The sequence below is a fragment of the Schistocerca americana genome, chromosome X, assembly GCF_021461395.2.
Source record: "Schistocerca americana isolate TAMUIC-IGC-003095 chromosome X, iqSchAmer2.1, whole genome shotgun sequence".
Lineage (NCBI taxonomy): Eukaryota > Metazoa > Arthropoda > Insecta > Orthoptera > Acrididae > Schistocerca > Schistocerca americana.
Window position 1 is genome coordinate 597,585,040 of NC_060130.1, and position 27,618 is coordinate 597,612,657.

Genomic DNA, 27,618 nt, shown 5'->3' on the forward strand with positions numbered 1-27,618 from the left:
TTCTCTCCAGTAAAGATGGTGAAGATGAAAGAGACAGGCGGCAATGGCAAGAACGAAAGGTCATAAGTTGATGACTTTCCTGTATGATCACTTTCGGATGGTATCACTTTTTCACCCTGAAGCAACCACAAAATTAATGGTTCACTTATTTTCTCGAGTTTATTCCACATCAATATAATTATAGGCATATCACTCAAATTTTCCTTCTCTTCCAAGGGGCAATGTGGATGCATTCTTCTTATGCAATGTGCTAAGTTTTGGTGTGCCTCTTCCGGTTTTTAATCTTTTAAAGCAAATGTAGCACTGTACTTCATTGCTACCTCACTTCTTAAAATACTGTACTTATAAACCACAGATAGTGACACTCTGTTACAAATATGATGTCGAAATACGACAGCGAGAAATTGCATATAGACAGGGTGGGGGACAAGTCTTGTACACTGGAGGCATATGCATACCGTCTGATATGCCATGCCTCACGGCATCACATACCTTACTGTCACAGCAACGCTGTACCGATTCTTACGTCATATGCTTGTTGCTAATTTCTAATTGCTGGCATTATTATTAAAATAGCACTTATCTTTCTGTCATTTTCTTTAATAATCAAGTATTTGACAGCAATGGGAATTTTACGAATAAACATTATTCGGTGTAAGAAAAAAATTTATTCAAAAACCAAATATTTCTCACTTCTCTTGTGGAAATGAATGTGGCGGTTTTTTTTTAACTCGGTTATTAGTAAAACATGAAAAACTCTGTTGTAATCGAGACCAAACAAATACAGAAAAATACCAATTATTCAGAATTAAAATACCGATATCGGTTTTAACTGGTCGGTTTTTCCCATCCCTAACACAGATGATCCAAAACATTGTGGTCACTGTCTGTCACGAGACTGAATGTCGCCCGGTGCTGCTGCGGGCTCATGACGCTGTAAGGGAAATATACAAGCAGAGCAGTGATGAAACTGGAACCGTTCTAGAGGCGACAGGGACCACAACGGCGTACCTAACTGGCATAAGCGACTTTGGCCAAAGGCGGATTGTTATGTAGCGGTGTCAGGGAACAAGATCCTCGGAAACAGCGGAGCAGGTCGCCTGTTCGCCTGCTACTGTTGTGAGCGTCTGTGGGAAGTGGTTGAAAGACGGTAAACAACGAGTACGCAACAAGGTATTGGACGTCCGCACCTCTTCACAGAACGTGGAGGTCGCAGGCTTGCCCGCATTGTAAAGTGGGAAATGCGGCGATCTGTTGCAGATCTGACGACAGAGTATAATAATGGTGAGGTGCACGTGTTTCAGAGTACACCATTCAGCACATATTGTTGGACATGGAAATCCGACGAAGACGATCCTTACGTGTTCCCATATTCACAAAACGAAGTTGTCAATTGCGATTTCAATGGTCACGAGATCATCGAGAGTGAGCCGTGGATCAATGTAAATGTGTCGTCTGTTTGGATAAATCACGTTTCATGTTACACCAGGTCGTTGGTCATGTCCATACATGCCGTCATCCGGGCGAACGACTGCTCCAAACATCCCCCGCGCCACGGACGCAGACCGATGGGAGCAGTTTTAGGCTATAGAGGACATTCGCCTGGGTTTTATGGGACACGCATTAATCGAAGACGCCATGACAGTTATAGACTGCGTGACCACTGTTGTGGATCACTAACACTCTTTCACGAATGATGTCTTCCCTGATAGCAATGTCGTCTTCCAGCAAGGTAACTATCTGAGTCACAAGGCCATAATCGTGCTACGGTGGTTTGAGGAGTATGATACTGAACTCACGTTGATGTCTTGGCCACCATATTCACCTGATCTGAATCCAGTTGAACACATCTGGGACGCTATCGGGCGTCAGCTCAACGTCTACAAAAATGGTTCAAATGGCTCTGAGCACTATGGGACTCAACTGCTGAGGTCATTAGTCCCCTAGAACTTAGAACTAGTTAAACCTAACTAACCTAAGGACATCACAAACATCCATGCCCGAGGCAGGATTCGAGCCTGCGGCCGTAGCGGTCTTGCGGTTCCAGACTGCAGCGCCTTTAACCGCACGGCCACTTCGGCCGGCTAACGTCTACAAACCACCGGCTGGTAATTCACACGCGTGACCTGTGCGTAGACAACATATGGTGCCATATACCTCCTGAAACCTGCCCAAAACTTGTCCAGTTTGTAAATCATAGAATCGCTGCTGTATTGCGTTCCAAAGTGGACCAATGCGCTGTTAAACAGGTGGTCATAATGATTTGGCTCATCAGTGAATGAGTGCGGACAATCGTTATACACTACAGTCAGCCGCCGACTTGTGCAACATATGGTTCATCTAGCAACGTACGAGCACAATGCATACAAAGGCATGTGACTTACATTCCAACCGGAGATGAGATACGAGCATCGATGAGACGAATATTACCCTTAACCTACGCTGCTGTAGCCAACGAAGACAAAGTTGTGAACAAATCGCCAGAACTGATCCACAATGACCAAACTTGATATAAGGAACTAAATATGGAAATTAGTGAACCAAAAGAAGAAACTCTGCATGAGCAGCAAGAAACACGAACAAATATCATAGAAGCCGCTACGGATGCTCAATAGGACGTATAACACCAAAAAAAGGAGTCCGTCTGATGTACAACGTACAGAACTACACAAAAAAACTGAACGCCACAAAGAAAGTTCTAAAAATGTAGGAGACAGCAGTTCTTCAAGGAAAAATAACAAGCGAAAGATAGTCAAACAAAATGTAGAAAATGTAGTGGATCTTACGCGTGAGAAGCCGAATGGGATTAACGAAGTGCAAGAACACCTGAAAATTCTGAAACGGAAAGTAACAACAAACGTTAATCAAGTTGTATAAAGTGTGCTCAGTCCGAGGACAACAAACAGAGAATCTCTCGACAGACTGACGCACAACTTCACACTGGGAAGGAGATGTTAGTAAGAGTGATGACACAAAGAAATAATCAACAAACACTCTCAGGAAATTGTAGGCGGACGAAACAGAAGGAATGGAGAAAGATAAACAAATGAGTGAATTGCGTGAAATTATGTTATCAGCAATAAGCTACCAAGAAGATAAGAGGAGCAGAGCAGGCAGCGTCTTCCAGCCTGCCAAAATGGAATATTAAGAAGAGCCGATACTTTGGACAGCTTCTACGATGACGAATATTAAATCACTCTGAACAGGTGGACCTCAACTATATTACACACTAACACTCAACGTTAACAGAATACGTTCATTATTCCAAGAAAGTATCCTGCAAGACTTTTTATATGGTGCTAACAAATATTGCCTTACGACAGGAAGCGACAGACATACAACTTGCTGCGCGGAGTGGCCGAGCGTTCTGAGGCGCCATGTCACGGATTGAGCGGCCCTTTGCGCTGGAGGTTCGAGTCCTCCCTCGGGCATGGTTGTGTGTGTTGTTCTTAGCATAAGTTAGTTTAAGTAGTGTGTAAGTCTAGGGACCGATGATGTCAGCAGTTTGATCCCTTAGGAATTCACACACACACACACACACACACACACACACACATGCAACTAAACCAAATCAAAAGATAATGTCATAGTTAAGTCCTGGAAGAGGAGCAGAAATGGGAACCGCAACAACCGTCAAAGAAGGGGTATTCCTGAAACATACAGAAAGTCGCCCGTATAGCAAGGGCATTGTTATAGTCATCAACGAAACATTGAGGTATTACTATTTACTAACCTTTCTGAAACAGCAACAGCCACAAGAGACGGAAAGCTTGACAACATACCTAGTTCTGTTATTAGGAAATCATCAGCAATATAGCCACAATAGAAACTTACAAGCAAGACTAAGAAGAGAGTTTGTTAACAGACGTCGACAAAGAAGAAGTGGAAGACACTATTGAACAAACCCCAACAGTAAACCCTCAGGATCAGACGAAATTCCCTTACAATTTTACCATATTTTCTCCCCAAAAATGAAGAACAATAATTTAGGTTTATACATGGTATTCCAGGAGGAATGATCAATATTCAGCCCTATGGCACGAACGACCATTTGAAGCAAAAATCATCATATGGACATATAATATGGAACAACACTAGACGTGGCATGCAAAAGTAGTTTGGAAATTCAAAGTTTCACAACTGAATACAAGATCAGGGTGTAAAAGGTATAAGTGTAGAAATTTGTATTGGTGACTGCGGACGGACTACTGAACATCATAACGGAATCTTCTCACGAAATTCCAATCACCAACTTTCTCCTTCGAATGCGAAAATATTTTGTTGACACCGACCTACATAGGAAGGAACGATCACCACGATAAAATAAGGGAAATCAGAGCTCGTACGGAAAGACATAGGTGTTCATTCTTTCCGCGCGCTATACGAGACTGGAATAATAGAGATTTGTGAAGGTCTTTCGATGGACCCTCTGCCAGGCACTTAAATGTGGTTTTCAGAGTATCCATGTAGATGTAGATGCGTTTACGTCACTTTCAGACTAATAATTACAGCTATTACAAGTCATCTATTTTCACGTCGAGTAGTACCTCCAAATACATGTGGCAAGAGCAAGCCATTTGTGCTTACTTTACCCTCCTGGGTAGTAGGTCAGTAGGTCAGATGTTGAAGTGTGGACATGTGGACGTAAAACTGTTAGTCTATACTGACAGGTGTAGTCTACTTAGTGGTGCAGCTACGACGATGCAGAACACATCAGGTAGTAAATTATATGAAGTGTTTGTGCGAAGGCTGTTCGAAGTAGAGAAAAAACAACCAACACACTTTCATGTGTACATATTAAGGTACGACATCTACAAATAGCCGCTCTTATACCCACTACGCCCTGTATTGTAGGATATTATGCATGTGTCACGTGTTTTGCATTCACAATAGAATTTCGTTTCAGATGCCTGAAGAAGCTTTATCTACCTGAAATAAAAATAATCGAAAATTATGCGAAAATTAAAAGAGATAGAGCCAAAATAATTTTTCTAATGAGGGAACAACTAGAAGGATACAACGTAAGAGCACAAACGCAGAATTTAATACAAGGAAATGCAATATCAGAGTACCACAATATACGTGTGATCAAAATAGAAAACAGAAAAACTTTAACAGAGCCTGAAAAAGACCATGGAACGACAATAACAAAACAAAAAGTAATTAAGGAAGCGATATACACCGATCAGCCAGAACATTACGACCACCGACCTACTATCGATATAATGCAGCGTTACCCAGCAAGGAATGACTGCTACCCAGACACACACACGGAGCATGTAGTATCAGTGAGTGTGCTGTCTTTGTGTAAAATTGAGAAGGCTCGCGGTCTGCCTTAAGTTCGACCGAGGATAGTTTGTGATGGCCCAGAGGCACGGCACGAGCAGATCGGAAATGCACGACTTGGCGGGTGTTCGAGAAGTACAGCAGTGAGTGTCTTCAGCACGTGGCGAAACCAAGGTGAAAGCACGTCCAGACGTCCTGCGGTTGCTCGTCCACCCCTCATTACACATGTCGGACGACGTAGGCTGGGCACACATCTAAAACAGAACAGGCGGCGAAATGTTGCAAAACTGATATCAGACTTTAATGCTGGGCAGAGTACAAGTGTGTTTGAACATACAGTGCACCGAAAACTCGTAACGATGGGCCTCTGCAGTCGATGATGCAATCATGTGCCAAGGTAAACACCAACTCATGGGCAACTAGAGCTAGCCCAGAATACCATGGCCATAGATGCGCAGTCAGCAGGGCATGTGTGGGGAGAGCGGTACTGGTGGTGGTTACAGGCAGGCGGTGTAGGGGAGATGCCGAGCGCTGGAGGGGAAGTGCCGTTTTAAACTGAAGCTCACACTCACATTTTTTGTAAATATTACGTGGAACCCCTCCACGCCCACATGTGCATGGTGATTATTTAGAACAACCTGTCACCTTTGCTTTGGTTAGTACCTAAAAAGAAGTCTGCTGAAAACGCAGGGATTTATTTCGCTTCGCTTGTTAATGATTTGTAACTTTCCGAAAAACGTCATGAGTGGCGAATTTTGAGTAATCCCTACTCATTTCTCTCGATGCTGAGTTAAAATGTGCTTCTTTTGCCAAAAGACAGCGAAGTTTACACAATGTCAACTCAATAACATGTTGTGGAGACGCAATTGCGAGAGAATACCGAAACAGTGATTTTTTAAGTTTATTAAGTGAGGAAGTAAGGAAAAGTAAGGTCAGTAACTTGTGAAAAAAAGCACATCCTCTGTACAAAATAAATGTGGAATGTCTTCACTTACGTTCTTCCAGAACCCATACCATTTCTCATTTCACCTGCTATCAATGGTCTCTAAAAATTACATTATTTCATCGAAAAAATCTGTAGGTAGTGGTATAGCGCAGTAGATAATATAGTTTTGGATAATAACCATATGGCAAAATATTCTCCTCTTTGCGTACTATCATTTGCCAAAATATCATTTCTATATTTGAAACCGTTTATGAAATATGAGAAATGTTGTGGATTTTTCACTCTGGCTTTGTCGCTGGCGCGGCACGATCGCAAATACGTGTGCTGCATCAGATCAGTTTTTTCGAGGATGGTGACAGAGACCTCCAGCCAAGTGTAAAAAAGAAAATTGGATATGTTAGCTACATTTCATATGCTGCAACATATTATGTGACATACTATGTGATATAAACCAAATGCAAAATCATAGCGACCCCTATTCTTCATTGCAAACTTTTTCGAATTTCGCGCAGTGTGTAACTACCATGTAAATATCACAATAATTACACTACTGGCCATTAAAATTTGCTACACCAAGAAGAAATGCAGATGATAAACAGGTATTCATTGGACAAATATATTATACTAGAACTGACATGTGATTACATTTTTACGCAATTTGGGTTCATAGATCCCGAGAAATCAGTACCCAGACAACCACCTCTGGCCGTAATAACGGCCTTGATACGCCTGGGCATTGAGCCAAACAGAGCTTGGATGGTGTGTACAGGTACAGCTCCCCATGCAGCTTCAACACGATACCACAGTTCATCAAGAGCAGTGACTGGCGTATTGTGACGAGCCAGTTGCTCGGCCACCATCGAGCAACCGTTTTCAATTGGTGAGAGATCTGGAGAATGTGCTGGTCAGGGCAGCAATCGAACATTTTCTGTATCCAGAAAGGCCCGTACCGGACCTGCAACATGCGGTCGTACATTATCCTGCTGAAATGTAGGGTTTCGCAGGGATCGAATGAAGGGTAGAGCCACGGGTCGTAACACATCTGAAATGTAACGTCCACTGTTAAAAGTGCCGTCAATGTGAACAAGAGGTGACCGAGACGTGTAACCAATGGCACCACATACCATCACGCCGGGTGATACGCCAGTATGGCGATGACAAATACACGTTTCCAATGTGCGTTCACCACGATGTCGCCAACACGGATGCGACCACCATGATGCTGTAAACAGAACCTGGATTCAACCGAAAAAATGACGTTTTGCCATTCGTGCACCCAGGTTCGTCGTTGAGTACACCTTCGCAGGCGCTCCTGTCTGTGATGCAGCGTCAAGGGTAACCGCAGCCGTGGTCTCCGAGCTGGTAGTCCATGCTGCTGCAAACGTCGTCGAACTGTTCGTGCAGATGCTTGTTGTCTTGCAAAACGTCCCCATCTGTTGACTCAGGGATCGAGGAGTGGCTGCACGGCCCGTTACAGCCATGCGGATAAGATGCCTGTCATCTCGACTGCTAGTGATACGAGGCCGTTGGGATCCAGCACGGGGTTCCGTATTATCCTCCTGAACCCACAGATTCCATATTCTGCTAACAGTCATCGGATCTCGACCAACGCGAGCAGCAATGTGGCGATACGATAAACAGCAATCGCGATAGGCTACAATCCGACCTTTATCAAAGTCAGAAACGTGATGGTACACATTTCTCCTCCTTACACGAGGCATCAGAACGTTTCACCAGGCAACGCCGGTCAACTGCTGTTTGTGTATGAGAAATCGGTTGGAAACTTTCCTCGTGTCAGCACGTTGTAGGTGTCACCACCGGCGCCAACCTTGTGTGAATGCTCTGAAATGCTAACCATTTGCATATCACAGCATCTTCTTCCTGTCGGTTAAATTTCGTGTCTGTAGCACGTCATCTTCGTGGTGTAGCAATTTTAATGGCCAGTAGTGTATGACCATTAACGAAATGATAGGCACATCATCATTAACCTGATATGCAAACGAAATTTTTTACCGAATAGTTCTTGTAAAATTGTTTGAGAAAGATTGCACACCATGCGCCTCGATTCCGTCAATGCCGACCGGCCGAAAGGTAGCAAACACTTTCGGCCTCCCCTTTCGAACAAACGAATGAACTCTCGCAGAGCTTTGGATGCAAAAAGGGTTAGTGCGCATCGGTCACATTAACCTGCGTGAACTCGACGACTGGTACTGGACGTTGGCGCAGTGGGAGACCGTTGCAGCATCTGATGACTCGCGTTACCTTCTTCGTCATGGCGATGGGTGAGCGCGTATCCGTCGTCTTCCTGTGGAACAGCTCCTTGACGCCTGTACTGGCGGCGGCTTCGTCAAGCTCTGGAGAACATTCACGTGGGCATCCATGGGTCCAGTGGCGGCCGAGGAGTATCGTACACTGGTTGCAGACCACATACACCCATTCATGACGATGATGTTTGCCAACAGCAGTGGCATTCTTAACAAGATAATGCGCCATGTCACAAGGCCAGGAGTGTGATGGAGTGGTTCGAGGAACACACTGGCGAGTTCCAGTTGATGTGTTGGCCCCCCCAACTCGCCAGTTATGAACCAGATCGAACACACCTGGGATGTGACTGAACGTGGCTTCAGAGCTCATAGTTCCTCTCCGCGTAGTTTACGGGAATTAGGTGACTTGTGTGTCCAGATGTAATGCCAACTCCCTCCAGCGATCTACTAAGGCCTCATTGCTTCCATGCCACCAAGCGTCGCATCTGTTATCCGTGACAAACGTGGACATACCGGCTATTAGGTAGGTGGCCATAATGTTTTGGCTGATCAGTGTGTAATTACGTAGGGCTTTCAAAAAGTAAGTACCCACTGAGTCCCACGCCAAGACTGTGAAAACAAGAGAGGCGCACTATCAGAAGAGGGTACATGTCCCGGGTTTCCTGCAGAGACTGTTTTGCTGTGGTACGGATAATAGGTACATCACAGTGTATCATTTAAATGACGTGGGAACTGGAAACATCCTCCAAAGTTGAAGTGTACAGGACAGTACAATTCTTGTGGGCAAAACGTCTAAATTGCATACAGATTCACCGTGAAACTCTGGTGGTATATGGGACTGATGCAATAAGGTGCCCAGGCATAGCGAAATGGTGCCAAAATTTGACCAAGGCTGCACAGACGTGAGTCGTGTTGATCGGGAAGCCCACATCATGCCATATTTTCTGCAACATGAAAGGACATGTCGAGGAAAGATTTTCCAACGAAGAGGACAGTCACATAGGGCTTTTCAAACGGCTCTGTGACAAATGAGCGGATTTCTGTCGTCTAGGAATTGAACGATTACCGACCGGTGTTTTCAGAAACGTGGTGGCAGTTTTGACAAATCGTATCATGTATCTGTGTCGCCTTGAAGTGTAGTGCAGTATGAAATAAAAGCTACTTGACCTGCCATAATAAGGAGTAACTTAGCTTTTGAAGTCCCGTTGTATATCAGTTGTATATCGAACAGTTTATCTAGTTATGAAAATTTCGAAGCGAGGAATAGCAAGAAACATACAAGGGAGACTCAGAACAGACCAAAAAGGGAATTTAATAACAGGCATCGACGAAGGAGAACTGGAAGACACGATTGAACAAATGACTCTGAGCACTATGGGACTTAACTACTGAGGTCATCAGTCCCCTAGAACTTAGAACTACTTAAACCTAACTAACCTAAGGACATCACACACAGCCATGCCCGAGGCAGGATTCGAACCTGCGACCGTAGCGGTCACGCGGTTCCAAACTGACGCGCTTAGAACCGCACGGCCACACCGGCCGGCACACGATTGAACAGACCGCAACTGTGAATCCCCAGGGTTGGACGGAATTCCCTTACAATTTTACCAGATTTTCTTCCCATAAACGAAGAACAAACTTCTAAAATTTATGCAGGGGTTCTCAGGAGGAATGGTCAATACTCGGAGATATGGCACGAACGATCGTCTGAAGCAAAGATATTCGTATGAACATATACCGCTGCTCTGAATGATTTCCGAGACAGAACACATTTAATGTACATAGTTATTTACTTTATCTATTATTTAACATATTATCAGGTTTACACTTGTACACAAGTAGAACTGTTAGTAAACATTACACTATGATTTTTGCAAAGTATCAGTTAAAAAATACGTATTTTAACACATTCACCTTTAAGCATTATCATACACGTCACGTTGCAACTGTTGTGCAGCTCGCAGTAAATGTTCGGATAGCCCACGGCCAACTTCAATGTATTTGCGCACTCTAGGGAGAACCTGCTGTGTTGCTTGTCCGAGTGCCTCTGCGAGTTCCCTAATGAGAGCAGCAGTGTCCGTGATGCGACCAAGCGCATTATCTCGCATATTTACCTTTCGGTTTTACACCTCAGATTTCGCCCAACTCCATAAACAAAACACTAGCTCTGGCGATATTGGTGGTCAGTTAATTGTACTACCACGTCGAATCCAGCGATTAGGGTAAGTGCGATTGATTGTTTCCTCACACGTCTGGTAAAATGTGGAAGAGCTCGGTCATTTCCAGAAAATTCAAGTATTCCGGTCATTTGCTCTTCTAAAATGACTTACCTATCAAGGAAATTGATCTCCACTGTAGCGTGTCAGCTTTCCTGCGACTATCTATGATTATTACTTGTGTTGACTTCATTCCGTCCAAACTTGCCTTGGCCAGTGAAGAGTATTGATGGAAGAAAGTGACAAGAAATGTGCTAAGACACTCTGGTAAACACTCTACAAAAAGGAATTCGACTTGTCGGAAAGTGCCCACGGTATTCATCGACATCAGCAGGGGCACTGCCATCACAAAAAACGTAAACATACACCATATATGCATAGTCTTCATTCTTGTAGATGTGTAGCATTTTACGAGTCGTTAGCGCTGGTACAAACACAGTTAACAGATTCCTTTCCCAGGTACACTCTCAATCGCTCGCACTATTTCACACACAACACACCATGGACCACTGCTCGTTCAAGGGTCTAGTTCAATGGCAGACGTATATCCCGAACAAAGAGGTTGAAAGCAACAAGGTACGTTAAGCTAGAATGAGTGGGTAAGATACATGCGTGCGCACCACTAGCCCAAAAACAAATGTACATTAAATGTGTTCTGTCTCTGAAGCCATTCGGAATAGGGCATATGTCTATATGAAATTTTTTTCCCTCAAACGAGCGTTCCTGTCATGTCCCTGAATATCGACCATTCCTCCTGAAACCCCCTGTATAATCAATTAAGAGACCTGAATAGTAATTTACCAAAGGAACTTTTAGAAGAGATAATGATATTATTTAACAAAAACTGAGGAAATAAAGCAATTTGAACCTAAGACCGATTTTCTTATTGAACCTACTGTAAAATAATGGCGCGTACCCTCGAACAAATGCTAAGAGTATTAATGGACATAGGGCAGTATTAAACTACACTCCTGGAAATGGAAAAAAGAACACATTGACACCGGTGTGTCAGACCCACCATATTTGCTCCGGACACTGCGAGAGGGCTGTACAAGCAATGATCACACGCACGGCACAGCGGACACACCAGGAACCGCGGTGTTGGCCGTCGAATGGCGCTAGCTGCGCAGCATTTGTGCACCGCCGCCGTCAGTGTCAGCCAGTTTGCCGTGGCATACGGAGCTCCATCGCAGTCTTTAACACTGGTAGCATGCCGCGACAGCGTGGACGTGAACCGTATGTGCAGTTGACGGACTTCGAGCGAGGGCGTATAGTGGGCATGCGGGAGGCCGGGTGGACGTACCGCCGAATTGCTCAACACGTGGGGCGTGAGGTCTCCACAGTACATCGATGTTGTCGCCAGTGGTCGGCGGAAGGTGCACGTGCCCGTTGACCTGGGACCGGACCGCAGCGACGCACGGATGCACGCCAAGACCGTAGGATCCTACGCAGTGCCGTAGGGGACCGCACCGCCACTTCCCAGCAAATTAGGGACACTGTTGCTCCTGGGGTATCGGCGAGGACCATTCGCAACCGTCTCCATGAAGCTGGGCTACGGTCCCGCACACCGTTAGGCCGTCTTCCGCTCACGCCCCAACATCGTGCAGCCCGCCTCCAGTGGTGTCGCGACAGGCGTGAATGGAGGGACGAATGGAGACGTGTCGTCTTCAGCGATGAGAGTCGCTTCTGCCTTGGTGCCAATGATGGTCGCATGCGTGTTTGGCGCCGTGCAGGTGAGCGCCACAATCAGGACTACATACGACCGAGGCACACAGGGCCAACACCCGGCATCATGGTGTGGGGAGCGATCTCCTACACTGGCCGTACACCACTGGTGATCGTCGAGGGGACACTGAATAGTGCACGGTACATCCAAACCGTCATCGAACCCATCGTTCTACCATTCCTAGACCGGCAAGGGAACTTGCTGTTCCAACAGGACAATGCACGTCCGCATGTATCCCGTGCCACCCAACGTGCTCTAGAAGGTGTAAGTCAACTACCCTGGCGAGCAAGATCTCCGGATCTGTCCCCCATTGAGTATGTTTGGGACTGGATGAAGCGTCGTCTCACGCGGTCTGCACGTCCAGCACGAACGCTGGTCCAACTGAGGCGCCAGGTGGAAATGGCATGGCAAGCCGTTCCACAGGACTACATCCAGCATCTCTACGATCGTCTCCGTGGGAGAATAGCAGCCTGCATTGCTGCGAAAGGTGGATATACACTGTACTAGTGCCGACATTGTGCATGCTCTGTTGCCTGTGTCTATGTGCCTGTGGTTCTGTCAGTGTGATCATGTGATATATCTGACCCCAGGAATGTGTCAATAAAGTTTCCCCTTCCTGGGACAATGAATTCACGGTGTTCTTATTTCAATTTCCAGGAGTGTAGTTTCAGCAATGGGAAACGTAAGCTAATATCCACACACAAGATGATTCTTACTAACGTTTAACCCCGGAAGCGATGTAGATGACGCTGAGACAACTAATTTAATATGAGACACGTGGGGTCGTAAATGTCGGGAAGTACCCGAAAAATGCGTGGGGAATGTTGAACATGTGACGCCACTAGATGACGCACCTCGCCGCATGTGCAGTGCTTGGGCTTGGAGGGATATTTGAGCGATGCAATACTTAAATTCAAGCAAACGGTGAAAATTTAAAACACCATTTGTAAATCTGGTCTGTTGTAAATGCAGAAGTCACGAAAGTATCATCCACGCTGTAGCCTAGTAAAATCTGTTCTTATTTTGTGTTTCTTTCCTTTCGTCCCTTCTGGTTTTGTTTACAGACACTATTTAGTAAAGAAAACACAGGTCATTTACTGGTAATGGCGCAGTTCGGAACCTTACATGTGACATGTGACACAATACGGTACGTTTTGTTGTACCTTACTTTGCAATAAACCAGCGGAGACTGTGAGGCCGGTAAATAAAATAATAAATCTTACCTGAATCTAAACACATGATTGTCTAAACGCAATGAAAAACATACTGTCTGCCAGACGCAAGACTAGAACTCTGAGCTCCACGTGCTTAAATCGCGCACGTGGGCCCATAGCCACTGCGACGTCAATACTTGACTTGGGTTGGGATGATCGGGCGCGATAGACCGATAATCTCAACCGCTGTTCGTGCGGCGAGATGCGTCATGTGGTGGCGTCTTATGTTCAACATTTGTCATCCATTTTTGGAGTATTTCCCGATATTTGTAGCCTCGTGTGTCTTGTATTAAATTACTTGTCTCAGTATCATCTATGTCACTTCGGAGGTTTTTAAGTTAATAAGAATCATCCTATATAATACCACAGCCCAAAGCTGTAAAAGTAAATGTGCAATAAGGTAAACCAATACTTCTTATATACTCTGTCAATTTATTTAAGAAAATAATCCCACGGGACAAAGTATTAGTCACGTCCTCAAAGAGCGCACTCACCGATTTAGAACGTTGTAGGTAGTGCAGAACTGATACCAGACGATCACGTGACATAGAAATGAAGGAGGAGGAGATTAGTGAGTAACGTGCCGTCGACATCGAGGTCATTAGAGACGTATCACAAGCTCGGATTAGGGAAGGAAGGGGAAGGAAATCGGTCGTGCCCTTTCAAAGGAACCATCCCGGCATTTGCCCAAAGCAACTTAGGGAAATCACGGGAAACCTAAATCAGGAAGGCCGGACACAGGTTTGAGCCGTCATCCTCCCGAATCCGATTCCAGTGTGTTAACCACTGGGCCACTGCGCAGCTGCTAATCGGTTGTATGGAATCAGCATAATAAAATGGGCCCACGAGGAGAAGTGACCAAGTAACAGAAATGAACTACCGACTCTGGACGTGCCCATGATCACACTGTGAATGATGATGCTGATTATGATGATGTTGTTGTTTGGTTTGTGGGGAGCTCAACTGCACGGTTATCACCGCCCGTACAAATTCCCAACCTTTTCTCAGTCCAATCTCGCCACTTTCATGAATGATGATGAAATGATGACATCACAAACACCCAGTCATCTCGAGGCAGGTGAAAATCCCTGACCTCGCCGGGAATCGAACCCGGGACCCCGTTCTCGGGAAGCGAGAACGCGACCGCGAGACCACAAGCTGTGGATTACGGTGAATGAAGTCGCCTGTACTTTTTTATGTATCATCATGAACTGTCAAACGTTTCTACAAGGAACACCGGTACTGTATTACTCGCAGACACGGTTTTGCCATTTTCAAACGATGTGTGGTGTCGATAGTACCGATGGTCGAATGAGGCGTTTAGCGCGCAGTTTGTGAAATTTGTAGGTCAGCCTGGATTTGGTTCTGTAGTGTTTTTGGTGTTTTTCACGTTTCATGACACGGATCCACTCACCAACATTAATATTGTTGTCGCGCAGTCAGTCCGCGCTGAGCCTGCCGATGTGGCCGAGCGGTTCTAGGCCCTTCAGTCTGGAACCGCGCTGTTGCTACGGTCGCAGGTTCGAATCCTGCCTCGGGCATGGATGTGTGTGATGTCCTTAGGTTAGTTTGGTTTAAGTAGTTCTAAGTCTAGGGGACTGATGACCACAGATGTTAAGTCCCATAGTGCTCAGAGCCATTTGAACCATTTGAAGTCCGCGCTGGCCAGTACCTCCTTGTCGAACGTTGGTAGAAGCGGATGTGTTGTCTTGGCCGTGCTGGTGTGGAGGCTTTATTTCGAAATGCAGTTGCTGCAGCTTGGAACAATTGAGGTAATATGCATTCATGAGCACTAATGTTACAGGAAATGGAATGCCGTATTTAGAGAGCGTTTAAAGTTTAAACTTTTTCGATACTGTAACTTGTGTTTTTCCTATTAGAACATTGTCTGTTTATGCACTTCATATGAGAGGCAGTCAATTGAAAATGAGACAGGCAGAAAAAGTAAGTAAACTGTTCATTATTTCAAAAGTAATCATCATAACTGATAACACATTTACCCCTAATGCTAGACAAAATGATTCACGCCTTCAGGGAAAAATTTTTCCGTTTGCGACGGAACCGTGATTGTATCCAGGCATGCACCTCTTCGTGCGAAGCAAATCGACGGTAACGAATATCTGTCCTCAGGGCTCCAAAAATATGGAACTCGCATGAGCAACATGCAGGCCCACACCCTGCCAAGGTTGTTTCGAGTACGCTGCCGAAGTTTCGCTGGGAAGCCCTGACACATCCGCCATACAGTCCCGATTTCTCCCCATGCAATTTCCATATTTTTGGAGCGGTAAAGAAAGACAGTCGTGGCCGTAGATTTGCTTCGGACGAAAAGGTGCAAGCCTGGGTAAAATCATGTTTCCGTAAGCAGCAGCACACATTTTGCCATGAAGGTATTTATCGGTTTGTCTCATTGTGGGATAAATATATCAACAGATATGGCGATTACTTTTGAAATGATAAACAGTTTATTTACTTTTTTACATCTGTCTCGTGTTGATTCGACTGTTCCTTATAATATCTAAAATAAATTACGTGGCACGTGTTCTGTCAATAGCCCCAACAGTGGCAAAAAGAACCATATCTGCGCTTAGGTATTTCGTGACCCAAGTGACTCGACGTCTCATACACAAAATCTTATACGATACGCTAACGTTTGGAGGACTAAACCTTATTGGCGTTACTACTAAATCCAAAATTATATACGTGTGCAATAAGTATAGACAATGCCAAATTACACCAAATAGTCTAATGGCACACTTGTAATATGTAATAGTTGCACATCGTTTTCGCCCTCCAATAAATTTCTTGCACTTACCTAACGATGCTTTCCATCTGAAACACCAATTCGGCATTCTCCTTAAGCGGTTCTAGAAAATCACGAAAAACTTTAAGAAATCGCCATTTGAACTGAATCGACGTCCAGTCTGTTACTGTCCAGTTTCTGTGTCGTTTGGTACACTGAAGACGTGTAGCTTTATAAGTTGAAACTTCCTGGCAAATTAAAACTGTGTGCCGGTCGAGACTCGAGCTCGGGATCTTTGCCTTTCGCAGGCAAGTGCTCTACCAACTGAGCTATCCAAGCACGACTCACGACCCGTCCTCACAGCTTTACTTCTGCCAGTACCTCGTCTCCTACCTTCCAAACTTTACAGAACCTCTCCTGCGAACTTTGCAGAACTAGAACTCCTGGAAGAAAGGATATTGCGGAGACATGGCTTAGCCACAGCCTGGGGGATGTTTCCAGAACGAGATTTTCACTCTGTAGCGGATTGTGCGCTGTTATGAAACTTCATGGCAGATTAAAACTGTGTGCACTTGCCCGCACTTGCTCGCGAAAGGCAAAGGTCCCGAGTTCGAGTCTCGGCCCGGCATACAGTTTTAATCTGCCAGGAAGTTTCATAACAGCGCACACTCCGCTGCAGAGTGAAAATCTCATTCCAGCTTTATAAGTTTCTGCGAGTAATGGCCTTTTGTGAGGCATCTCACTCCAAATGTCCATTGTATGCTGTTCTCTTCACAATATTCGACCAGAAATTGGTTGAGATGGAACTGCATTCACTGACAGCAGAAATTCCTGTCGGGTTTGAAACCGACTTTCTTGGCAAGGTGTGATTCTCGTCTCCAGTCCCTGTCCGTTAGGATGTTTCAAAAAATGGTTCAAATGGCTCTGAGCACTATGGGACTTAACTGCTGTGGTCATAAGTCCCCTAGAACTTAGAACTACTTAAACCTAACTAACCTAAGGACATCACACACATCCATGCCGGAAGCAGGATTCGAACATGTGACCGTAGCGGTCGTGTGGTTCCAGACTGTGGCGCCTTTAACCGCTCGGCCACTCCGGCCGGCGTTGGGATGTTTCTCGGCCTAATCTTCCTACGCGGTATAACATTGCTGTGAGTGATACACCGTTCCTCATACACACATCAGATGGTCGAGCAACTTGTGGCTTTGTCATGGGCACGTCCAAATACGATTAACTCCTTTCTGTCATTCTGTCACGTCTCCGCGTTGATCCATCTTACTGCGCTGATTCCATAGAAGCGAGTGGCAAACACAAACTGCTTCATTCATATGAATTACATCAGCGGTGGAGGGTCACATAACGACCTGATATCAGTTCTACACCATGTACAGCGCTACAAACCGCGGTTTTTCAGGGGCATAACTGATATTTTGTCCGGTGAGCTTAGATATACAGGTGGACAATGTTCTCTAAGCAAATCAACCATTCTAAGTGCAGCTAGAAACTGCAGAGACATTATGTCTTTCCTATCATCCAGGACTGAGTTCTTATACGTCTGCCTCGTGATGACTGGGTGTTGTGTGATGTCCTTAGGTTAGTTAGGTTTAAGTAGTTCTAAGTTCTAGGGGACTGATGACCATAGATGTTAAGTCCCATAGTGCTCAGAGCCATTTGAACCATTTTTTTTTCTTATACGGAAATGTTGACGTGAGCCCAATGGTCCTTTAAGTCAACCATAGATTTGACGTGCATATTACGCTATACTAAGACAGCAACCTATGGAAGTCAATCAAATATTGTTGAAAGACTGAGAGCGGTTATTCGAGACTGCATATAAATTATAAGTTTTATTTGTAACTTGTGTTGCAAGCGATAACGGTGTTTTTCTTTCCACAGCTTTGCAGTTACGCCCAGGCCTGGGCAAACCACTTGGCACACGTGAACACATTCTACTATCGGACAGACCGCGACATCGGCCAAAACCTGTTTTGCCGGCCTACTACGACCCTCCAGGCAGATGTCACAGGTGCGTAATGTACGTTCACGCTAAGTTATCAACCGTCCGCTTCGCTTTCATTGCTTCCCCTTCTTCAAGATGAGGATGATAACGCTGGTAAACTGTGTGCCAGGAGAAAGTTTCAGCATGGACACTGCCTCGGTGCATTTGGAGAGATGTAGGTCTCTGGCGTCACGGGGTTTCATTCGCCAGTGCTATCATTTCTAACATCAACAACAAAACAACAAACTGTATACGACTCAGTGCATACTTTTATCAGGCACACAGCGAAAGCTTTATTTTTTTCCTCTAAAAATAGAAACGTAAGTTCCCCTGTCCTAAAAACTTCTCTTCACATTTGACGCAAATTTTGTTTTTTATTTAATACGTGCCCCTGTGCGTAATTAGTAAACTCTGTTTAGGTCTAGGTAAAACTGATGCCGGTAGATGTAACTAGCACATAAATGATTTTGAAATTGGCAGTAAAAAGAATTTTTGTCCGTAAGAAGCAGTAAATCCTGAGCAACGTTATCGAGTGAGATGAAGAATATTAACTTGCTGTAATAATATCTTGTTAATCAGAATCAAATTATGATCCTCTGTAGGGATAATAAACCTAAGAAGAAACGGTAGTAACTGTTCGTTTCGTCAGCGGGCTACTGAAAAATGTTTCTACAGTTGTATTTCAATGTGGCTAGCAGTACTCTTCGTATTTGGTGAATTTTGTTCTATCGACATTAATTAGGGCATGGTCCAAGGCATATTTCTCTGTCCAACGTTTCGCCTTCCAGTACTCGAGATATCATCAGATGCTATAATAACTCAGAAAGCAGTTACAAACTCAAACAGGCTCAGCAAGCCAAATTATTAGTACTTATTCACGCAACGGCTGGTTCGTGACGTCGTCAGACTACTGCTTAAGATGGCGGACTTGTAGCGACGTGTTTTTTGGAGCCTGCAACGTGTTGGTGTTTTAGGTGACCAATAAAGACAGTAAGACATCTACATAAAATAACACGTTAATAAGTTTATTTGCAATGTGTACACTTAATATTTGGGATATACGTAACTTTGAAGTGTTGTTGGGTCCTTCTGTGGTTCAAATGGTTCAAATGGCTGTAAGCACTATGGGACTTAACATCTGTGGTCATCAGTCCCCTAGACTTAGAACTACTTAAACCTAACTAACCTAAGGACATCATACACATCCATGCCCGAGACAAGATTCGAACCTGCGACCGTAGCAGCAGCGCGGTTCCGGACCGAAGTGCCTAGAACTGCTCGGTCATAGCGGCCGGCGGTCCTTCTGTGGTGCCGAGTTATACACAGTGTGAATAATGTTCTTGATAGAAACAAATAGTTTCGTGTTTATACAATCAGATAAGTCACTAGTAACTAATAACACTTAGTAGCTTTGCAATCTTCCGTACTAAGGTTGATAAGTCTGCAGATTCACAGAGCATTGTGATGACGCTCTGACAAGGAACCCCTTGAGTGCGAGGTAGCTAAAGGCCAAGAACGTTTGTGGCATTCGACGCCCCACGTATTGTCTACCATGCAACCTCAGTATTGGCTGCTATTGGCAACAGGGGCGAGACTGGAGGTGTCCAGTGGTGAGTACAGCATGAGGCTACGGAGCGTAGTTGAACTGCTTCGTCGAGAAGTACCTCACAACGGTGCTACAGTGCTAATGTTGTCGAAACAAAGCATGGCAATGGGAACCATAAACAAAGCAAACTTTGCGTTATATCTACAACAACAGATTCGGAAGTTGACATCTCGTCACAAAGGAACCCAAGGAATTTCGCAGAGTGAGAAAAAAGTGGCAGGTGAAGTATCAGCATTACTGCAGAGTGGCTCAGTGGAATTTGTGGTGTCGTATACACTCGACTGTGCGGACAATGTACATGAGGAGCACAATGATGACGATACGTGCTTAACAAGCGAGACTGATATTGAAACAGGTGTCGAGCCATGAAGTTCATGGCTCCTGTCGGACAGGGAGCTACAAATCCCATATACAGTGAAACGTAGAAAATGATAATCGTTGTCTAAGAATCGGGTGCCAAACATAATTACCTGCGTGGAAGATCATCCGCAGCATGGTAAAAAAACAATAATGAACAGTAAGTCCGCAGCAATACGACCGTGTAGTGCCTAAGAGAAACAAAGGATATTCCAGGAGGACCAGGCGTACTTGTTACAAAAACTGGTGTTCGCGCGTTTGTAGGATGCTCGATACAGCTTACAGAATGTGCAAGATAGTGACCTACTAGGTTATGCACATCAAATTGCGCGCGACATATATTTCAGTGATTTAAGGGGAGCAGTGGATGGTTGCATATATTCAAATAGTACTACAGAACTGGAAGATGTAAGGCAACGAAATTTCAAACATAGCGTCAACTTGACGATCCACAGCAAACTGCATAATCTGCCCGAAAATTTATATATGAGATAAACAAACGTGTCCCATCGTTCAGTAAGGAATTTGTTTTCAGCTCCGACCTATCGGGATCTGAGGAGCAAATGCGTATGAAACGAACCCTGCAAATTAGAGTTATCAAGGTCAAATAACATCAGTGCCTTGCGCATCCGTATACAATTATGCCGACTACTAATTTGGATGGTAAATTGGCCGGAAAGTTATTTATTGTGCTGCGGGGAGCTGGAGGTGCTCTTCCCCTACGATTCTTTCTCGTACGTGACGTCAGAGCAAACAAGAGTGGAAAAATGGGCGTAAGAGAACTACAACTGTGGTATGAGCACTGCTTTAGGCTAATAGTTGGTCAAGTAATTTGCTTTTGCTTGATTCCTGGTCTGCGTATAAAACAAAATACTGCTTTGGAGCAAACTGTCGCTCCTGAAAAGTGTGTGACATTGAAAATAACTACCTGGCAGCACTGGACAAATTCAGCCCTCTGGATTTTTTTTCCAGTGCCTATAAAACATATTATCGCACTATCTGAAGCTATGCCTTAAAGGATAGCCAGTTTCACGATAAGCCCCACGACTGACTGTTTCGCATTCGGTTGCATGCCATCGCATTTCATTAGTTCTCATCACCCCGTTTCACCAGTATGATTCTAAACTGAAGAGCCAAAGAAACTGGTACACTTGCCTAATATCGTGTAGGGCCCCCGCGACCACGCAGAAATGCCGCAACACGACGTGGCATGGACTCGACTAATGTCTGATGTAGTGCTTGGAGGGAACTTACACCATGAATCCTGCTGGGCTGTCCATAAAACCGTAAGAGTACTAGGGGGTGGAGGTCTCTGCTGAACAGTACGTTGCAAGGCATTCCAGATATGACCAGTAATGTTCGTGTCTGGGGAGTTTGGTGGCCAGCGGAAGTGTTTAAACTCAGAAGAGTGTCCCTTGAGCCACTCTGTAGCAATTCTGGATGTGTGTCTTGTTGTACTGTCCTGCGCCGGCCGCGGTGGTCTCGCGGTTCTAGGCGCGCAGTCCGGAACCGTGTGACTGCTTCCGTCGCAGGTTCGAATCCTGCCTCTGGCATGGATGTGTGTGATGTCCTTAGGTTAGTTGGGTTTAAGTAGTTCTAAGTTCAAGGGGACTGATGACCCCAGCAGTTGAGTCCCATAGTGCTCAGAGCCATTTGAACCATTTGTACTGTCCTGCTGGAATTGTCCAAGTCCGTCGGAATGCACAATGGACATTAATGGATGCAGGTGATCAGACAGGATGCTTACGCACGTGTCACCTGTCAGAGTCGTATCTAGACGTGTCAGGGGTACCATATCACTCCACTGCACACGCCCCACACTATTACAGAGCCTCTATCAGCTTGAACAGTCCCATGCTTACATGCAGGGACCATGGGTTCATGAGGTTGTCTCCAAACCCGTGCACGGCCATCCGCTTGATTCAATTTGAAACGATACTCGTCAGACCAGGCAACATGTTTCCAGACATCAACAGTTCAATGTCGGTACTGACGGGCATACGTGACGCATAAAGCTTTGTGTTGTGCAGTCATCAAGGGTACACGAGTGGGCCTTCGGCTCCGAAAACCACTATCGATGATGTTCCGTTGAATGGTTCGCACTTGTTGATGGTCCAGCAGTGAAATCTTAGCAATTTGCGGAAGGGTTGCACTTCTGTCACGTTGAACGATTCTCTTCAGACGTCATTGGTCCATTTCTTGCAGGATCTTTTTCCTGCTGCAGCAATGTATTATGTTTTACCGGATTCCTGATATTCGTGGTAGACTCGTGAAATGGTCGCACGGGAAAATCCCCACTTCATCGCTACGTCGGAGATGCTGAGTCCCATTGCTCGTGCACCGACTATAACACCACATTCAGACTCTCTTAAATCTTGATAACCCGCCATTGTAGCAGCAGTATCGGATCTAACAACTGCGCCAGACACTTGTTGCCTTATATAGGCGTTGCCGACAACAACGCCGTATTCTGCCTGTTTACATATCCCTGTGTTTGATTACGCATGCCTGGGCTCGGTGAGGATGCCACCGATACCGCAGCTTGTAGTGGATACGTATAGACATTAGACTTGCTAAGCTTGTTTGAGATTATAACTGATTTCTGAATTGTTAGAACCTCTGATGATGTCTCCAGCTAGAAGACAGCCAATAGGCAGAGAAATATGCCTCGGACCGCTGCCTTATGCACATAAAAAACAAACAAAGGTCTCATTATTTAAAGATAACTCTGGCTTCATAGCCAGAATTATGGAGAGAACCTTGAATTCGACACTCCCAGACTGCAAACATTTAAATAAAGATGAGCAACGTCTTTTGTAATACAGAAGATTTCGCTCAGTCTACAGACTTATACTATAGGTTAAGTTGACGAGTCTCAAACAGACCATTGGAGAAGCAGCTATTTTTGTACTGAAAAAACTTTGCAACATTGGTTTCAAAATAGAATAAGTGCAAAAAATCGGAACACAACTAAGAACGGACGATTGGAAAGGTAAGTGGGTGTATTAAGATTTAGATTAAAGATGTAATGGTCTGACCTACGTTGCTCTTTCTATGTTACAGCAAGTAACCTTAAGAAATCAACGCTCAGATAATACATCTGGGATAATTTGCTGTTTACACAGCAAACTTCAGTTCAGCTAGCCGCGCAGGATTAGCCGAGCGGTCTAGGGCGCTGCAGTCATGGACTGTGCGGCTGGTCTCGGCGGAGGTTCGAGTCCTCCCTCGGGCATGGGTGTGTGTGTTCGTCGTTAGGATAATTTAGGTTAAGTAGTGTGTAAGCGTAGGGACTGGTGACCTTAGCAGTTAAGTCCCATAAGATTTCACACACAATTGAACATTCAGCTCAGCTGACTATATAACTAAATTAATACCTTCAAGTGAGAAATACGTAATGTGTGTCTACCTTATATTACTGTCCTCAGGGAACAATTGGAACAAAAAATCAACAAATATTTTAATTAACTAAGAACTGACACAGAGGAAGCAAAGTATATGTTACGCATTAGACTTATTTTCGGAATATGACGAAGAGTGTAGACCAGAACGAACTAAACAGCTGCTCTGTGCAGATGCTCGCAGTACTGATTACCTTGCTCCAGAAAAAGAGTTCAGTTTCTTATTCTGTCCTCAGACTTTCGAACGGTGTAGTACGTACTTCCTATCCTGTTCCGTTCTTTTTTCTCCGAATATTTAACACTATCAATGTCATTAGTAAACCGTACTTCATATTCAAGTCTTTGGCTCCTCCTAAAACATTTACATACCGCTGTTCATTTTATTATTAAATTAACTCTCGTTGGGTATTTGAAGACAAATTCCACCATCCTATCTTCTTCCAGTAAGATTTTTCCAGTAAGTTCTCAGCTCACGTATTCTGTTTAAAGTTTCGTATTTGATCTGTCGACTTGATTTGTAACATGCTTATTAACACGACATTTCAAATTTTCCCAGACACCTTGCATGTGTGTCCCCCGTTTCCACAGAATGCTGTGTGTTGTGGTTCACTTCTTCTACGAATCCTTTTCTCATCTGTGCTCCTTTCCTTTAAGACTTTCCCCCTTTCTGGTTCCCGCCACATTGTGTAATTTTGTTTCATAAACAGCGAAATTTTTACATGTTTTAACGTTTTTCTATGGGTTTGATATCTATTATGTCGGTACTTTATTTACTCCGTAAGCATAAACTACTTCCACAAGACCTGGCGGACACATCTGTACCGAACGACCGCATTATCATCATCTAAATACGTACTCTGCAAACCACCGTACGGTGCGTGGCAGAGGGCACCTTGTACCACTATTAGTCATTTCCTTCCCTCTTCTACTCGCAAATAGAGCAAGCGCAAAACGACTGCCTACATTCCTCCATATGAGCACTTATTTCTTTTATCTTATATTCGTGATCCTTACGCTAAATGTATTTTGGCGGCGGTAGAAATGTTTTGCTCTCAGCTTCACATACCGGTTCTCTAAAATTCCTCAACAGCGTTCCTCGAAAAGAACGTCACCTTCCCTCCAGGGATTCCCATTTGAGTTCGCGAAGCATCTTCGTAATGCTCATCCTCTGACAGTGGCGTCATTGGATGCGCTATGGAGCCGCATGGGGCCAACACACTGCTCTCACGACCATAATCAATTTTCCTACCACTCGATCAAATAACTTCTCAGTTCGCGTCATGAAGCTAAGTGCACCTCATTCCGGTCCTCTCACAAAGGAAGAACCCGTGGCAGTACCGGGAATCAAACACGGGTCCTCCGTATGGCAGTCAGCAACGCTGACCACTCAGCTACGGAGGCGGACTTTTATTTACCCCGCGTCACATTATTCTCGTCTTTCTTCTCTTTCCTTTCATTTCCTCAAGTCAAAATCTTTGCTAAGCATCTTGTCGATACCATTTAATAACTACCTTTTGTCTTTCTTATTACAAAAAAAAAAGGTTCAAATGGCTCTGAGCACTATGGGACTTAACATCTGAGGTCATCAGTCCCCTAGAACTTGGAACTACTTAAACCTAACTAACCTAAGGACATCACACACATCCATGTCCGAGGCAGGATTCGAACCTGTGACCGTAGCGGTCGCGCGGTTCCAGACTGAAGCGCCTAGAACCGCGCGGCCACAACGACCGGCTTTCGTATTACAAGCAACAAAGACCATCACATTTATCACTTCCCATTCCATATATTCGATGAAAAATGAAACAGAATGACCAAAGAACTCCATCCTGACTTCATTTCTATCTAGTGATTACTTGTCGCTTTTGGTTTTCCACGTTTTCGCATGAATCATATGCTTACGGCCTCTGACTCTCATTCATAAATATAATCTGAGTGCGGTAAAGAACTAATCCATTTCTGGAGTAAATAATTTGTTCTTCAGAAAAAGATCTTTCTCTATACCTGTTTTAGATATCAGCTGACATCTATGTTTATGATGATTTGTGTTTGCAGGTCAGGAAGTAGTAACCTATTGGTATAGTGCGGTACGCCAGTACAACTACCTCAAGGAGCCTGACATCCTGCATGCCAACGTCAATGCAGGTAAGCACCCAGGTTAACACTACAGATTTATTCTCTCGTAGGAGTGTATTTCGGTTGTTCTCTACTTTTGCAGAGCCTAGAGCTGGAGTAGAAAGACAAGACTGTAGTATATTACATATTATCGTTATCTTGCATAGTAAGTCCATAAGAAAAACCACGTATCCCAAGCAGTAAAGTAGTAATACAAACTTTGGAAGTTTAACGAGAGCGTCTGCTTCACTAGAATAATATTACAGATCGAGGTGATGCAATAGTTAGTCCCTTCGAACAGCTGCCGAACACAGGTCCTGGGACCTATCCAAACTAAGACATTTCATTTCTGATCTACACTGGTCAAAGCAATCAGGAATCGCTCGAAGTACGCTGATAAACACTGCGGAGTACAACTACGCGGTATTGCTACGCGAACAAGGAAAATTCCCTTCGATTCTCTTAGACATGCCGACTGGACATCTAGTCAATAACTGAGGCTTTGCTCAAGCGTTGAAGCTAAAGGACTCGATGTCGATGCCCGTGTTTGCGAGTAAAGCACGTGCAATGCCTCGACAGCGAGATTTACTGAAGCTTGTAGTTGGTGAGCCGTTAGTAAGGCAAAACCTGGCCAGTCACAGTGCAAGCTATCAAATTCCTTCGTAAATCGCTAAATTGTAATGGATACGCTCTCAGACAACGAAAGATATTTGAAGGCAGTCCGCCCCCGGTAGCTGAGTGGTCAGCGCGACAGACTGTCAACCCAAAGGGCCCGGGTTCGATTCCCGGCTGCGTCGGAGATTTTCTCCGCTCAGGGACTGGGTGTTGTGTTGTCCTAATCATCATCATTTCATCCCCATCGATGCGCAAGTCGCCGAAGTGGCGTCAAATCGAAAGACTTGCACCAGGCGAACGGTCTACCCGACGGGAGGCCCTCGTCACACGACATTTCATTTCATTTCATTCGAAGGCAATTAGAGTATCACGTTCAACAAGCAACCACCCTCGTATGCGTAAGTGCAGATCTTTCGAGGTCTATGAGAAAGCATTGGCTCTAATCGATACTGAGAGGAATAAACTGTTGTGGAACACCATGCGTCTGTGCGGTATTCTGGGTGTTCGGAAATTACCGTTACAAGCTTCTAGGACTTGTAGTGGAGAGTGAGTACATAATATTTTGAATAGAGCCCCATGTCCGGAAACGTACCATTTCCGTTCTACGGCGGTTTCAATTCGGACGTGTAACACGTCCATGTCTGTCGAGGGATAGATAGATAGGCCAAGGTTGTCTAACCGCATGGCCGCTGCAGTCGCCGGATTTAACTCCTGTGGACTACTTCTTGTGGGGTCAGTTGAAAAGTTTAATTTAAGAAGCTCCTGTAAAGACAGAGGAAGATCTTCTGGCACGAGCTGTGCCAGCTGCACTAGAAATTGAAGAGAAACGAGATGGGATGGAGGGTGCGTACCAGAACATGCTCCGTAGGTACAATGTCTGTAACGACGTTGCTGGTCGCCGCATCAAGCCGCTGTTATAATGCATCAGTGCTGTTCTTTACGTACAGTAGTCTGGGCTCTTTTTTATTTTGGAGTAATGTAAACAAGTGATGTTTAAGTGTGAATAGAAACAAATGAGTGATAAATGAATGGAACTTCCTAGCTGATTAAAACTGTGTACCGGACCGAGACTCGAACTCGGGACTTTCGCCTTTACGTGCAAGTGCTCTACTAACTGAACTACCCAACCA

At 44.7% G+C, this 27,618-nt stretch overlaps 1 protein-coding gene across 1 annotated transcript in view; it reads left to right on the forward strand.

Annotated features, from left to right (window-relative positions):
• The window catches only part of LOC124556200, a 194,152-nt gene that overhangs the window by 137,499 nt on the left and 29,035 nt on the right, over positions 1–27,618 (forward strand). Inside the window, exons 3-4 of the mRNA XM_047130191.1 lie at positions 18,295–18,424; positions 25,814–25,903. Of these exons, the coding sequence (XP_046986147.1) occupies positions 18,295–18,424; positions 25,814–25,903 (220 nt within the window). The remainder of the gene's footprint in view (positions 1–18,294; positions 18,425–25,813; positions 25,904–27,618) is intronic.